The sequence below is a fragment of the Ictalurus furcatus genome, chromosome 6 (genome assembly GCF_023375685.1).
Source record: "Ictalurus furcatus strain D&B chromosome 6, Billie_1.0, whole genome shotgun sequence".
In the NCBI taxonomy this organism is placed as follows: Eukaryota; Metazoa; Chordata; class Actinopteri; order Siluriformes; family Ictaluridae; genus Ictalurus; species Ictalurus furcatus.
The window spans coordinates 1,727,559-1,742,500 of record NC_071260.1 but is presented as its reverse complement, the minus strand read 5'-3'; the positions used below and the strand labels follow the sequence as shown (position 1 = coordinate 1,742,500).

At 44.9% G+C, this 14,942-nt stretch overlaps 2 protein-coding genes across 2 annotated transcripts; one reads left to right on the top strand and one right to left on the bottom strand.

The window, feature by feature from the left end:
• Positions 1-161: 161 nt before the first annotated feature.
• LOC128609331 (snaclec rhodocytin subunit alpha-like) lies at positions 162-940 on the top strand. The gene has a single exon (XM_053627864.1). The coding sequence runs from the start codon at positions 162-164 to the stop codon at positions 804-806; it is 645 nt and encodes a 214-aa protein (XP_053483839.1). The 3' UTR covers positions 807-940.
• Positions 941-7,082: 6,142 nt separating this feature from the next.
• On the bottom strand, positions 7,083-8,135 carry LOC128609345 (macrophage mannose receptor 1-like). Its single transcript, XM_053627877.1, has one exon. It carries the CDS (start codon positions 8,108-8,110, stop codon positions 7,385-7,387), a length of 726 nt encoding a protein of 241 aa, XP_053483852.1. The 5' UTR covers positions 8,111-8,135; the 3' UTR covers positions 7,083-7,384.
• Positions 8,136-14,942: the final 6,807 nt, after the last annotated feature.

Below are 14,942 nucleotides of genomic sequence, written 5' to 3'. Positions count from 1 at the left end.
CTGAAGTCAGAAAATTGAGCTGGCAGAGCTGCAAATAAAGGTTTACAGAGCTTAGACACATAACAACAAAGATGAAATCTCTCTTCTTTATGTGTCTCCTGTTGGTACTTCATGGGATGGCTGTAAGTCTGATAATAGAATACAGTTTCGTTGCTCAGTCGATGGACTGGACTACAGCTCAGACCTATTGCAGGCAGCGCTATGGGGATTTGGCTACCATCACTACTGAAGAGGAAAACCAGAGAGCTGTGACGATTACAGGGCAAAACACTTCTAAAACTTGGATTTGGCTGAACAGAACTGAACCACATGGAAACATCTGGCAGTGGTCTGGTGGAGAACAGTCGAATTTCACAAACTGGTACCCTAGAGAGCCGAATGATCTGGGTCCAGGAGAGAATTGTGTTGTTATGAATTCATATGGCTGGTATGATACTAGCTGTTATAAAACGTTCCCTTCCATTTGTTGTAGGAGGTTCGTGTTGGTGAAGCAGAAAAAAACATGGGATGAGGCTCTCAAGTACTGCAGGACGCACTACACTGACTTGACCTTTGTGGATTCGGGAACACTGCTAGACCTGCTTAAAACAGAGACTCAACAAGCTCAAACAGCCAGTGTGTGGACAGGTCTGCGTTTCCTCGATGGACAATGGTTCTGGGTGAACGGGATGCCGCTGGGGAGCCTGGTATCACTGCCTTCATGCCCAGTCCAACCCTATCGCTGTGGTGCGTACAACTTCAACACGTACGTCTGGGAGAACAGACACTGCAACGAGAAGCTTAATTTCCTCTGCTATTATTACTGAAGGTGAGCAATAAACATCCAGAACATTAACCAGGATCGTGTACGTTTTAATATTAATGTCATAAAGCATGATAGTTGCTAGAACTTTCAGTCCAGCACTAAAGACTTAACTGTAGAAGTGTGTATCACGTTCACTTTCTCCTTCACTCACTCCTTCAACCTGAATATATCAAAAACTGTACATGTTTCTCTTCCTAAACAGACGACTCTCTGCAACTGGAATGAGAAGAATGCCTCCCTCAAGAAGCGTTCTTCAAGAATTCATTCAGATCTAGATATTATGTAGTATGTTTAACCCAGGATCATCACTTAAACTAGAACTTAATCTATAATATAACAGTAAAATAGTTTTGGCTCATTGAAAACTGGGGCAGGTGTTGTTTAATTGTATACTTTTCTCTTGAATGAGTTTATGATAAAACATTGTGCACTTATGAGTAAGTGACTATGTTTACATGGACAACAGTAATCTACTAATTGACCTTATTCTGAGTAAGACAATATTCTGATTAAGGTGTTTACATGAGTTTCCCCACAGCTAACGTCATTCCAGCCATTTGAATTCATAACAACACAATCCTCTCCTGAACCCTGATCATCAGGCTCGCCGGAGGACCACTTTGTGAAATTTACTTCTTTTCCATTAGACCACTTCCAGGCGTTGACATGTGGTGTAATTCTGTTCAGCCCAATCCAAGCATACACAGAATTTTGCCCTATAACCTTCACAGCTCTCTGGTTTTCCTCTTCAGTAGTGATGATAGCCAAATCCCCATAGTGCTGCCTGCAATAGTTCTGAGCTGTAGTCCAGTCCATCGACTTAGCAACGAAACTGTATTCTATTACCAGACTTACAGCCATCCCATAAAGTTCCAACAGGAGACACATAAAGAAGAGAGATTTCATTTTTTAAGTGTTTTTTTTTTAAACTGTTATGCGTCTCAACTCTGTAATCCTTTTGTTGCTTCTCTTTAATAATAATAAAAAAAAATTAAACAGTTGACTGTTGGATGAAATGCCATTTCTTTTTTTTTTTTTGTCTTTAATTTATTTTATTCATTTTCATATGATTCATTTACATGTGATTCATTTACATGTGATTCCATTACATATGATTCATTTACATGTGATTCATTTTCATGTGATTAATTTTCATGTGATTCATTTACGTATGATTCATTTACTGATTTGCTTCTCTTTAAATCCAGATTTAGACTGTAATATTACAAAGGTCTTTCCAGATTAATACTTACTACACTGTATGAGATAACCCCAGTAAAATTGCCTGAATTCTATAATATAATTTGTTCACCATGTTAGGTTTAAATACTCAGATTAATAATAAAAACAGATTCACAATTAAATAACATTACTCTGTTCCAATTCACATCCTTCAAAGCATTGGCATGTTTTGTTTACTCTCACAATCCTCCAAACTCCCACACCCAAAGTTTCCATAACATATATGAGACAGCAGTGTATCCTACAAAAACGTAACGTTGTCCATAATGTGAAAACAACTCGGAGAGTAAGCTGAATTAACCAACAAAATTACCAAGACAAATAGTTCCAGTAAGAGAAAAGGCCCCTACTGACTTCAAGTCTGATAAACAGTCTGCACACAATAGTAAATATAATGTCCTTAACTTTTAAAGACTTGTAACAAATAATATAACAGTGTAGCACGTAAAGCCGAGGAAAAAACACTAATAAAATTAAATAAACAGAAACTCTAACCCAGTCAGAGCCTCAAAACAGAGAAGCACATTAATACAGAAGTAGATTTTAAGAGGAGTAAGTCCACAAAATCTAGGCGAAGTAATGCAACGACAATATCTTCAATCAAAATCCGAATTCTGTAGAGCTGGAAGGCCAAGTGCAAGAAAATAAAAATAAAAGAAGAGTGAATAAGACTCCGCTGTGTAGGTGATGCAGTTCACCCCGATATCAAGAGTTTAACATAGTCTCCTGCTTCCGCCGCTGAAACAAAGTCCTTCTGAACACCGTTATATGTAATGCGAAGCCAAGCTGGGTGAAGTATTCCATAGCGAGCGCCCTCAATACCACGAAGTTGACGCCGAACCTCGTTAAATGCAGGCCGGGCCTGGGCTGTCTTGGCTGTGTAGTCAGGGAAAACGGAGATGGTCAAATCCCTCACTATAATCCCTCACTTTAATCTCTCGCGCGGCGTAAAATGTCAACACAGTCACCGTGATAGTGGAATCTGCACACAATAGCTCGTGGTCGTTCACCAGGCTTGGGCTTCAGCTGAAGGGTCCGGTGGGACCGGTCCAAAACTGGCTCCTTCTCCAGACCAAACGCCTCTTTTAACAAGGCCGTTACAGCAGCAGAGGTACATGTGTCAGCGCCTCGGAGCAGTTGTACATGTGTCAGCGCCTCATGTACGGGGAGGCCTCGGCTGTGGAGCTCCCGCCTGAGGTCAACATGGCGACCTCAGAGCTGCAGCGTGAGGCCTATGGGGAGGTCTTGGCTGTGGAGCTCCTGCCCGCCAAAGAAGCCGTCCCGCTGCCTTGCCCGGCCGAGGAGGCCGACCCACTGTCCTGCCCGGCCGAGGAGGCCATCCCGCTGCCCTGCTCAGCTGAGGAGGCCGTCCCGCTGCCCTGCCCGGCCGAGGAGGCCGTCCCGCTGCCCTGCTCAGCCAAGGAACCTGTCCTGAGCACCAGTCTGGGTCCAGTCCCTCCGAGTTCCAGTCCAGTTCCAGTCCCTCCGAGTTCCAGTGCCGCCGGGGACACCGCCCAGCGTCCCAGTGCCGCCGGGGACGGCATCCAGCATCCCAGTGCCGCCGGGGATGCTGCCCAGCGTCCCAGTGCCGCCAGGACGCCGCCCAGCGTCCCAGTGCCGTCAAAGGCGGCATCCAGCTTCCCAGTGCTGCCAGGGGCGGCATTCAGCCTCCCAGTGCCGCCCAGCGTTCCAATGCCGCCGGGGGCGGCAGCCAGCGTTCCAGCAGAAAGACAGCTTTCCCAGGGACCCAGGACCCCCGTTGGAGGGGGGTTTTTGGCGCTCCGGGAGTGGCGCCTTTGGAGGGGGGTTCTGTTACGCCGCAGCCGGCAGAGGGCACTGAGGTGCAGCTTCCAACAAGACACGTGACAGGGTGTAGCTTAATTAGAGCCAGGTGTTTATGTTTAGTGTAATTATGTTGGCTATTTAAACCCCTCGTGTGGCTGCGCACTTCACGCAGTATTATCGGTTGCATAGTTAGTAACGTTTGTAGTGTTTAGCGCGTGTGTTAGTTCAGTAGGGAATGCGGGTAGCATGCTAGCGGTCTCATGTCCCTCTTCCGTTCCCGAGTAATGCCTAGACCATAGTCCTGTTCAACCTAGACCGCGTTTCTTGTGTTTGTTTGTTTGTTTCTTTGTTTATTAATAAAGACAGCTCTCCTGTGCTTACTTCCTGTCCATCCCTGGGTTTCGTTACAGCAACGACTTTGTGCAGTGACACAAAATTTGGTAAGCACCTTCAGGACCATGACCTGAGGCTATGCAACAAATTTCAGGTCAGCGCCAACTACTGGTCAAATGTTACATTAACATGCTGAAAATGCTTACATCTTACTGCCTTTTCTGCTCCTCCTCAACCAAATTGTATCCAATCTTCACCACATTTGGCTGACATCATCATGACTTCTCAAAGGAAATTTGATATTCAAAACCGTTCTCCTGAAACGCACTGGCAAATGCAAAAGTGTAAAGCAGGGGTATCTCACTAATGCAGCTAAGTGTCATCACAAGCGTTGAGAAGAGTCTTCAGGATCACGCCCTGAATATACCCAAAACGTTATGTGACTGTGCCACCTTGTGGTTATGAACTGTAACCACTTTTATTTTTTTCCTTATATCATTTGAAGAATTTGTAGTAAATTCACATTTCCTAATTCCTATAATTTGCTGGAGTATGCTGAAGTGAACGCACACCGACATCTGAAATTCACGTGTACTTCCTGTCAATCATCTTGGATTTAGTCAAAAACAGGGTTTTTTGCTACTCCTCCTACAAATTATGTCCAATCAACAACAAGTTTGGCACGCATCGTATTCAGACCAACTTGGACAAAAGTCGATATTCCAAACTCTTTTCCTGTAATTGCTTTTTTTGCTCCTCCTCCTCCAAATTTTGTAAAATTGAATTGAATGTACCCAAGACGTTTCCTGACAGCTCCACCTTGTGTTCAAGAACTGTAACAACTTATTTGTGCTAAATTCACAGTTCTTTTTTCCTATAAATCCCTGGAGTATGCTGAAATGCTTGGCCACTGAAAAATTCCGCTTGTAATATGGAGTAAAAATTTGTGCCAAAACTAAACAAATAATTTCGCAAACAAACACAATCTGCTTTTCACAGGAAGACTCGACTCTCAAACAAACAGAAAGAGATTTGCCAATACAAACGCAGAGGTATAACAAATAAATGTCCTGTGTTTGTCATGGCAAACAATCTTTCCAACGTAAGTCAAAATAACTTCAGAGACAGAGGGTTTGTAGATGTCAAAAAGTAATTCAACTTTATTGAAACAATAATGTGAGACAGTCTGCAGAAAGTCTAAATTATGCAAACACACACAGCCCTTTTTATACCTTTCTCCACAGCGTACTCATTACTCTTAGGCGGGGTTTTACCTTTTCTTGTTAAAAACAGACCAATCTTCTTCGCCACAATCAATTATTCATGTCTATATGTTATCTTAAATTTGTGGAGCATGCGCAGTTAGTTGTTTTTCTTGAAAGGGTTTTATGAGGACAAGGTTTCTGTTAAAAAAAAAAAAGGTTTCACTCAGACAGAGTCTTTGTTTTTTGTTTCTCTCTGACCAACACTCCCTTCTTATGTCTCAATGAGCTTCTGTCTATTTCTATCTGCTGTCCTAGCTGATATCTACCTCCCTTCCTCAGGCCCTATCCTAAATCGTTAATTGGTATCCAGCCTCAAGGTTATTTACTTACAAAAGCAGTTTTCAACGAATGTCTAATGCCAATTTATTTCTATGTAGGAAGGTACAGGCTGATACGGAAAAACTATTACTGTACAGTAAGACACAGAATTCATCTAACTCAATACACACGTAGAATAAAACTTGATCAAAAAGTGTTCTATGGATTTAGATTATGCTTCTAAATATTGATTATCATATAGATTATGCTTGTTAACTAATATCGATTATTAGATTATGCTTAAGTAATAATTCTAAATGTTGGTTGTACATATTGATTACACTTCATAAATATTTTCTACATGTTTCACAAACATGCATACATATATACATATATACATACATATATACATATATACATATATATATATATATAAATGGGGGGGGGGGTTGCATGCATGGGGGGGCACAGTGGTTTAGTGGTTTGAATCCTGCCTCTGCCATGTGAGCACATAGTTTGCATGCTCTCCCTGTGCTTTGGGGGTTTCCTCCAGGTATTCCAGATTCTTCCCCCAGTCCAAAGACATTTGTTGTAGGCTGATTGGCATTTCCAAAATTGTCCGTAGTGTATGAATGGGTGTGTGAGTGTGTGTGTGATTGTGCCCTGCAATGGGTTTCCTGAGATCCCTGGGGTAGACTCCAGGCTCCTACGCAACCCTGTGCAGGATAAGCAGTAAGGAAATCCATCCCTTTTCCTTACTGCTTATCCTCAAAAACAAACAAACAAACAAACAAAAAACAAACAAACAAAAAATGCAAGAGAAGTTTTAACATATGAACAGCAGGGTGCTTCAGGAACATACAATCCACAAAGATCCACATAGTCTGTGGTATAGATGTCAACAGGGGGTGAATTGAGTTTAGTTTTTACATGACTTACTTTACTTAAAGTTGACTTTTTAACAACTTGGAGTATTCTCTTTACAGCAATGTTTTTTTTTTTTTTATGATAGTATTTAGTACAGGAATAACAATGATTAAATGTATTTTGTGCCTCAAGGTCAATGCAAAGTAATGTCAGAAAGTACTATACCTTTGCGCATCAGATTTCCTATTCAAAGCAGTCAAATGCAAACTAAGACAGCAGGTCTCTTTAGAACAACATAACCACACCCTTCAAGTTATCTTGGATTATCTAACAAGCCTTAATGGTTATCTTCATTCCATTTAATTTTTTTAAACACTAGCGTTCTAGTTTTTCCCTACAAGTCACTGAAAAACAACCACCAAACATTTACTCTGAAGTACATAATGTTCTAACATGAAATTATTACACCTGCCCCAATTCACTGTTATATTATAGATTAAGTTCTAGTTTAAGTGATGATCCTGGGTTAAACATACTACATAATATCTAGATCTGAATGAATTCTTGAAGAACGCTTCTTGAGGGAGACGTTCTTCTCATTCCAGTTGCAGAGAGTCGTCTGTTTAGGAAGAGAAACATGTACAGTTTTTGATATATTCAGGTTGAAGGAGTGAGTGAAGGACAAAGTGAACGTGATACACACTTCTACAGTTAAGTCTTTAGTGCTGGACTGAAAGTTCTAGCAACTATCATGCTTTATGACATTAATATTAAAACGTACACGATCCTGGTTAATGTTCTGGATGTTTATTGCTCACCTTCAGTAATATTAGCAGAGGAAATGAAGCTTCTCGTTGCAGTCTCTGTTCTCCCAGACTTTCGTGTTGAAGTTGTACGCACCACAGTGATAGGGTTGGACTGGGCATGAAGGCAGTGATACCAGGCTCCCCAGCGGCACCCCGTTCACCCAGAACCACTGTCCATCGAGGAAACGCAGACCTGTCCACACACTGGCTGTTTGAGCTTGTTGAGTCTCTGTTTTAAGCATGTCTAGCAGTGTTCCCGAATCCACAGAGGTCAAGTCAGTGTAGTGCGTCCTGCAGTACTTGAGAGCCTCATCCCATGTTTTTTTCTCCTTCACCAACACGAAGCTCCTACGACAAATGGAAGCAAAATTTCCCCCACAACTAATATCATACCAGCCATTAGAATTCATAACAGCACAATCCTCTCCTGAACCCTGATCATCAGGCTCGCCGTGGTTCCACTTTGTGAAATTTACTTCTTTTCCATTAGACCACTTCCAGGCGTTGACATGTGGTGCAATTCTGTACAGCCCAATCCAAGCATACACAGAATTTTGCCCTATAACCTTCACAGCTCTCTGGTTTTCCTCTTCAGTAGTGATGATAGCCAAATCCCCATAGTGCTGCCTGCAATAGTTCTGAGCTGTAGTCCAGTCCATCGACTGAGCAACGAAACTGTATTCTATTACCAGACTTACAGCCATCCCATAAAGTACCAACAGGAGACACAAGAAACAGAGAGATTTCATCTTTTAAGTTTTTTTTTTAAACTGTTTTGCGTCTCAACTCTGTAATCCTTTTGTTGCTTCTCCGCTGGCCCAGCTTACAACTTAGTCACTTCAGCTTGTCTGAATTCATTTAAAGCACATGCAAAAGAGCATTAAAGCGTCATCCTTAGTTCACCAAAACCCAAAGAGTGGCAAGCTTGGACAACATCACATTTGTATGTGTAAGATATATTATAGGTCATATGTTCTAGCAGCAAGAACACACAATGAGGCAGTAGTCCAGAGTTCGGTGTTTAATCAAATGATCATCCACTGCATTTATTCTGTACACTCAAGTCAGGATACACGACGATACGTGTGTGGTGTCTAAATAAAGAAAAAAAATATGAATAATCAATTTACAATTAGAATAGAATACACTAGATATGAAATCATCAGTTGTAATGTAAACATTTGACTGTTGGATGAAACGTCATTTCTAATGGCACATTACTGTACATAAGCAAATATAACAATAATGAATGTGCTGCAGATTAATGACTGTAATGTCGCTGATATACACCAGACACTGCAAGGTGGCTGAATTGAAGAATTAAATTACTAAGCCTTTTCACCATGTGAGCGGAATGAGTGCAGAGTAAGAATGATAATATAGTCTTGAATCTTGAATATCAACCAGACTGACTAACACTTCTGTTCTTAATGTTTTGTAGCTCGAACTTTTCTGCATTTCTTGTGAGGTTCTGAAGGTAAAAATTGTCACTCGTGCGTTCAATTATTAGCGTTACTGTACACACCTTCAAAGAGCTACAAGACTGCCTGCTACACTCCTGGGGAACTCTTTTTCTGTTATTTATTAATTCTTATTAACGTCGGTGTCCTGGCGATGTACTGCACTAACCACAATGCTAAAATTACAGGGGGAAAACATTTTTTAATGAAAAATGAGTGGAGGAAAAATGATTCAATAAAAAAGTTCAATCCTTCATAGATTCTGTAGTCCAGTCCCTCTTCAAAGAAATTAGGTACCCTGTAAAACTGGACAGTTCATTTAACTGAAAAAAATTTGAGGAAACTAATTACCAGATACTAATTATAAATACTATAATTACTAAATATACATATATATAATACTAAATACTAATTATTTTTGTCCTCTGCTTTTCATCCTCACATTTTTGGGGAGAAAAACAATCCATAGATTGGTTCAACTATGGATTGGTTCACAGAAGCACACGGTGGCTTAGTGGTTAGCACGTGGTTAGCCTTACACCTCCAGGGTCTGGGGTTTGATTCCTGGCGGGGCCATGTGTGTGTGGAGTTTGTTCTCCCCTGCTGCGGGGGTTTCCTTCGGGTTCTCTCCCCTTGTCCAAAGACATGCATGGTAGGCTGACTGTCCGTAGAATGGGTGTGTGAGTATGTATGTGATTGTGCCCTGTGATGGATTGGCACCCTGTGCCAATCATTGGGCACAAGGGTGTACCCCGCTTTGTGCCCAATGCTCCATGGGATTGGCTTCCCCCGTGACCCTGAAGTGGTAGAAGATGGATGAGTTACACAGCAAAAATGAACGGAGTGGTTGTTGTTGATGTCGATTTGAACTAGATAGACCTGTAGCAAACAAACAAATAACTAGTGCTTGACGTTTGCCATTTTTTATTATCAACATCGGCCGATAAATTTTCCCATTCAGCCGGTATGTGACAAGGCCGACTTTTGATATAATATAGTAAGCGCATTTTTCCTTATTCTTGACAATAAAAAAACTGACTACAGACGTGAAGCGAGCATCTACCAGACAGTCAGTCTCAGTCGTATTCAATCAGTAACGTGTGCCGTCAGATCTGCAGCCCAGCAGTAGTAAACAAGCTCATGGTGAACTCCTATAACAACACAGGTGTGCAGTGAACAAATTCAAACAAACTGAAAACAATTTACATCACAGACAATCACCAATCTCATGATTGGTTCTTCCTCAGACATGTGTGTGTCTTCAGTCATTTTTAAAACAAGACAAATGTTCATTTAGTTTCATCAATTTTTCTGTATGTCTCATCGACTGTAATTAAATTGGTGTTATATCGGCCTCGTATCGACTACGCTGCTTTCTAGATATCGGCACTGACATTAAAAAACCCATATCGGTCGACCAGTACAAATAATGATACTTCATTTATTTAAAATATATTAATCATAGCTCCCAATAATAAAAGGCTTGATATGTGTTTTGAAAATGTAATGTGTCTAAAAATCAAACAGTGTAGCAACTTATGTTTTTTAAAAATATCATTATTATTATTATTATTATTATTATTATTATTATTATTATTATTAGTGGTGATTGAAAAGTACTACTATTGTTATTCGGCATACTTATTAGTGGTGCTTGAAAAGCACTACTATTGTTCTTGTGCATACTTATTATTATAATAATAATTATTCTTCACATGCAAAAGAGCATTAAAGTGTCATCATCAATTCACCAAAACCCAAAGAGTGGCAAGCTTGGACAATATCACATTTGTACATGTGTGTCATATATCAAGGAGGTTACTCTGGACTTCAGTTCCCATCAGCCCCTTCAGTTCAGTTCCCATCAGCACTGCACTACATGTCACATGACCACCTGCACCTGAATCACGTTTCTGTTAATGAACACACTTATATATAGCCGTTGTTTGCACTGCTTCTCTGTCTTACGTTTGTCTTAGACTACTGTGTTCCATGTTACCGTGTTTTGTTTCTTGCTACAATATTTTGCCAGGTTGTCTTAGTGTCATTGTTTTGTTGTTTGTTTGTTTAATAAAACATTGTATATCTGCGATTACTTCCGAATCTACCTTGAAACGTGACAGTGTGATTACAGTATCTCACAAAAGTGAGTACACCCGTCACATTTTTGTAAATATTTGATGATATCTTTTCATGTGACAACACTGAAGAAATGACACTTTGCTACAATGTAAAGTAGTGAGTGTACAGCTTGAGTAACAGTTGTGCTGACAGGCCGGTGGCCGGCACCCAGGAAACAAAGATCACTCCTCCCACGATTGCCGCAGTGGCGCTGAAGAGACAGCTCCACTTCAGTGCCACCAGTGTTTTGCACGGCCAGAGAGCACATGGCGGCGGGGCGGGGCCACCGACACACCCATGGCTTGTGAATGGTGAAAAATTCCACCATCCAGCGGGCGAGGGGAGAATATAAATGGGTGATATTCCACTTGCAAGAAGAGAGAAGAATCTCCGAGCATGTGCGCAAGTATCTGGCGTGTGTTAGGTGATATTTTGCGACGAGCGCATGTCCGCTAATCGCTGTTGTTTTTCTGGTTTTCAGATGAATCCGATGCGAGTGAAGGCTCTGCCCCCTGGCTGTAACCGAAGACGGCTGAGACCCTCACCGCCCGATCGCACTTCGACACACACGCACCCGCACTCCCCTCACCGTCCGTCTGAAATAAAGATCCCTCCACAAACAACACTAAAACGGCCTCCTGGTAGTCCCCAAGACCTGAACCCAAACACTGTTGCACCTGGCCCATACCCATCCGCTCAGGGGCCACCTGGGGGCCTGAAACACTGGGGAAAAACTGAAGGACCGCTTCACCTGGCCGAGGATGGACACAGAGGTCTGGGCCTTTTGTCAACGGTGCCCTCAGTGTCAGCGTACCGCCTCCAGGAAGCCCCCGCCGGCGCCCCTGATCCCACTTCCCATCATCAGCATCCCCTTTGAAAGTATTGGAATGGACCTCATAGGGCCACTCCCCATGTCCACCCAGGGCCACGAGTACATACTTGTCATCGTGGACTATGCCACCCGGTACCCCGAGGCGGTGCCACTACGCAAAGCCACCTCCCGCAACATCGCCAGAGAACTGGTACTCCTGTTCAGTCGTGTGGGGATCCCAAAGGACATTCTGACTGACCAAGGTATGCTTTTTGTGTCCAAGCTAATGTCTGATCTCTGTTGGCTGTTACAGGTGAAACACCTCAAGACGTCTGTCTACCACCCGCAAACTGATGGACTGGTCGAGAGATTCAACCAGACACTAAAACAGATGTTACGCCGGGTGGTAGACAAGGAAGGGAGGAACTGGGACCTCCTCCTTCCCTACGTGCTCTTCGCCCATCCGGGAGTGCCCCAGGCGTCCACAGGCTTCACCCCCTTTGAGCTCCTCTTCGGACATCGACCTCAAGGACTGCTGGATGTGGCCCGCGAAGCGTGGGAGGAGCAACCGTCCCCATTCTGCTCGGTCATCGACTATGTGCAGTAGATGCAAGAGAAGATTGACCGTGTAAACCCGATAGTTCAGAAGCACATGCGAGCTGCCCAGGAAGAACAGAAAAGGGTGTACAACCATCCCACACAGCCTCGGGAGTTCCAAGCGGGCGATCGGGTGCTCCTACTAGTGCCCAGTATCTCCTGCAAGTTCCTGGCCCGGTGACAAGGCCCGTACACAGTCCTCGAGCAAAAAGGCAACATAAACTACCCCCTGCAGCAGCCCGGTAAGCGACCAGAGGAAAAACTCTACCACGTGAATCTGCTGAAGAAGTGGGTAGAACCGGTGCCGGTAGTATCGGCGTACGCGACTCAGGACACAGATCACGGCAAGGGTACCGTGGTAGAATTGGGGGAAGATCTTACCCCCACACAAAGACAGGAGCTAACCGAGTTGGTGGACCAATTTTCCGATCTGTTTTCTACCTCCCCAGGAATGACGCAGCTGGTCCAACACGATATCAAGATCCCTCCAGGAGTAGTGGTAAGACAGCGGCCCTACCGTGTCCCAAAGGCCCGGCGCAAGGCTATCGAGGAAGAAGTTGGCCGAATGCTGCGGGATCACATCATAGAGGAGTCCAACAGCCCCTGGTCCAGCCCCATCGTCGTTGTGCCGAAGCCGGATGGAAGTATGCGGCTTTGTAACGACTTCCAGAAGCTGAACCAGGTCTCTGAGTTCGATAGCTATCCCCTCCCCCGAGTGGATGACCTCGTGGAGTGACTGGGGAGGGCCCGGTTCATATCTACCCTGGACCTAACGAAAGGCTACTGGCAAGTCGCGCTGGCAGCGGATGTGAGACCGAAGATGGCCTTCAGCACAGCCACCGGTCACTGGCAGTACCGGGTTCTCCCATTCAGGCTACACGGAGCGCCCGCAACGTTCCAGCAGCTGATGGACATTGTCCTGTGACCCCACCGTATGTTCGCGGCCGCCTACCTAGACGACGTAGTCATCTACTACTCCACTTGGTTGGACCACCTGTTCCACCTGGGGGAGGTTCTGAAGGAACTCCAGAAGGCCGGGCTGACCGCCAACCCCAAGAAATGCCACCTAGGGATGACCGAGGCACAGTACCTGGGCTACCGTATTGGCCGGTTTATGCTGAAGCCACAGGCGATGAAAATTGAGGCAGTGAAGGACTACCCCAGCCCACATCAGAGAAACAGGTACGTGCCTTCTTGGGATTGGCAGGGTATTACCGCAGGTTCGTGCCTAACTTATCCTCTATAGCTTCCCCCCTCTCAGACCTTACGAAGAAGGGCCAGCCGGACCGGGTGAAATGGTCTGCGGAGGCAGAGCAGGCGTTCCAAGCCCTAAAGGAGGCCCTCACCAGCGCCCCAGTGCTACGCAACCCAGACTTCGCTCTCCCATTCACCGTACACACAGATGCCTCTGAGACCAGGCCGGGCGCTGTTCTCTTGCAGACCTTCGACGGGGAGGAACACCCGGTCCTCTACATTAGTCAAAAGTTGTCCCCAGCTATGAGGAAGTATGCGGCCGTGGAACGATAGGCCCTGGCGATAAAGTGGGCCATTGAAGAGCTGTGATACTACCTGGCTGGTCGGCCTGGTGACAGACCGCACCCCACTGAAGCGGATGGCCAAGGCCAAGGACACTAATGCCAGGGTGACCCGATGGTTCCACTCATTGCAGGATTTCTCATTCCAGGTCCAGCACCGGGCAGGGACCCACCATGGGAATGCAGATGGCCTCTCGCGACTGGATGCACTGTGGGCCCGACACACGACGGCAGTGGGCTCGGAGCTGAGGGGAGGGTACTGTGGCGACAGGCCGGCGGCCGGCGCACAGGAAACAAAGATCGCTCCTCCCGCGACTGCCACAGTGGCGCTGAAGAGACAGCTCCGCTTCAGCGCCACCAATGTTTTGGATGGCCAGACAGTGCATGGCGGCGGGGCGGGGCCACCGACACACCCACGGCTCGTGAATGGTGCAACGCGCAGAAAGAATTCCACCATCCAGCAGGCGAGGGGAGAATATAAAAGGGCGATATTCCACTCGCAAGAGGATAGAAGGATCTCTGAGCATGTGTGCAAGTATCTGGCGTGTCTTAGGTGATATTTTGTGACAAGTGCATGTCTGCTATTCGCTGTTGTGTGTTTTTCTGGTTTTCAGACGAATCCGACGCGAGTGAAGGCTCCACCCCCTGGCTGTAACCGAAGACGGCTGAGACCCTCACCGTCCGATTGCACTTCGACACACACACGCACACCCGCACTCCCCTCACCGTCCGACTGAAATAAAGATCCCTCCAATGCCAACATGTACTGTGACACACTGAAGCAGAGCATGATCCCCTCCCTTCGGAGACTGGGCTGCAGGGCAGTATTCCAGCATGATAACGACCCCAAACACACCTCCAAGAAGACCACTGCCTTGCTAAAGAAGCTGAGGGTGAAGGTGATGGACTAAACCCTACTGAGCATCTGTGGTGCATCCTCAAACGGAAGGTGGAGGAGCACAAGGTCTCTAACATCCACCAGCTCCGTGACGTCGTCATGGAGGAGTGGAAGAGGATGGCCCTTGGTACATAGGGGGTCCCACAGGATACATGAAGT

Coding starts and splice junctions, on each gene's coding strand:
- LOC128609345 (XM_053627877.1), bottom strand. CDS start 8,110: ATGAAATCTCTCTGTTTCTTGTGTCTCCTGTTGGTACTTTATGGGATG.
- LOC128609331 (XM_053627864.1), top strand. CDS start 162: ATGGACTGGACTACAGCTCAGACCTATTGCAGGCAGCGCTATGGGGAT.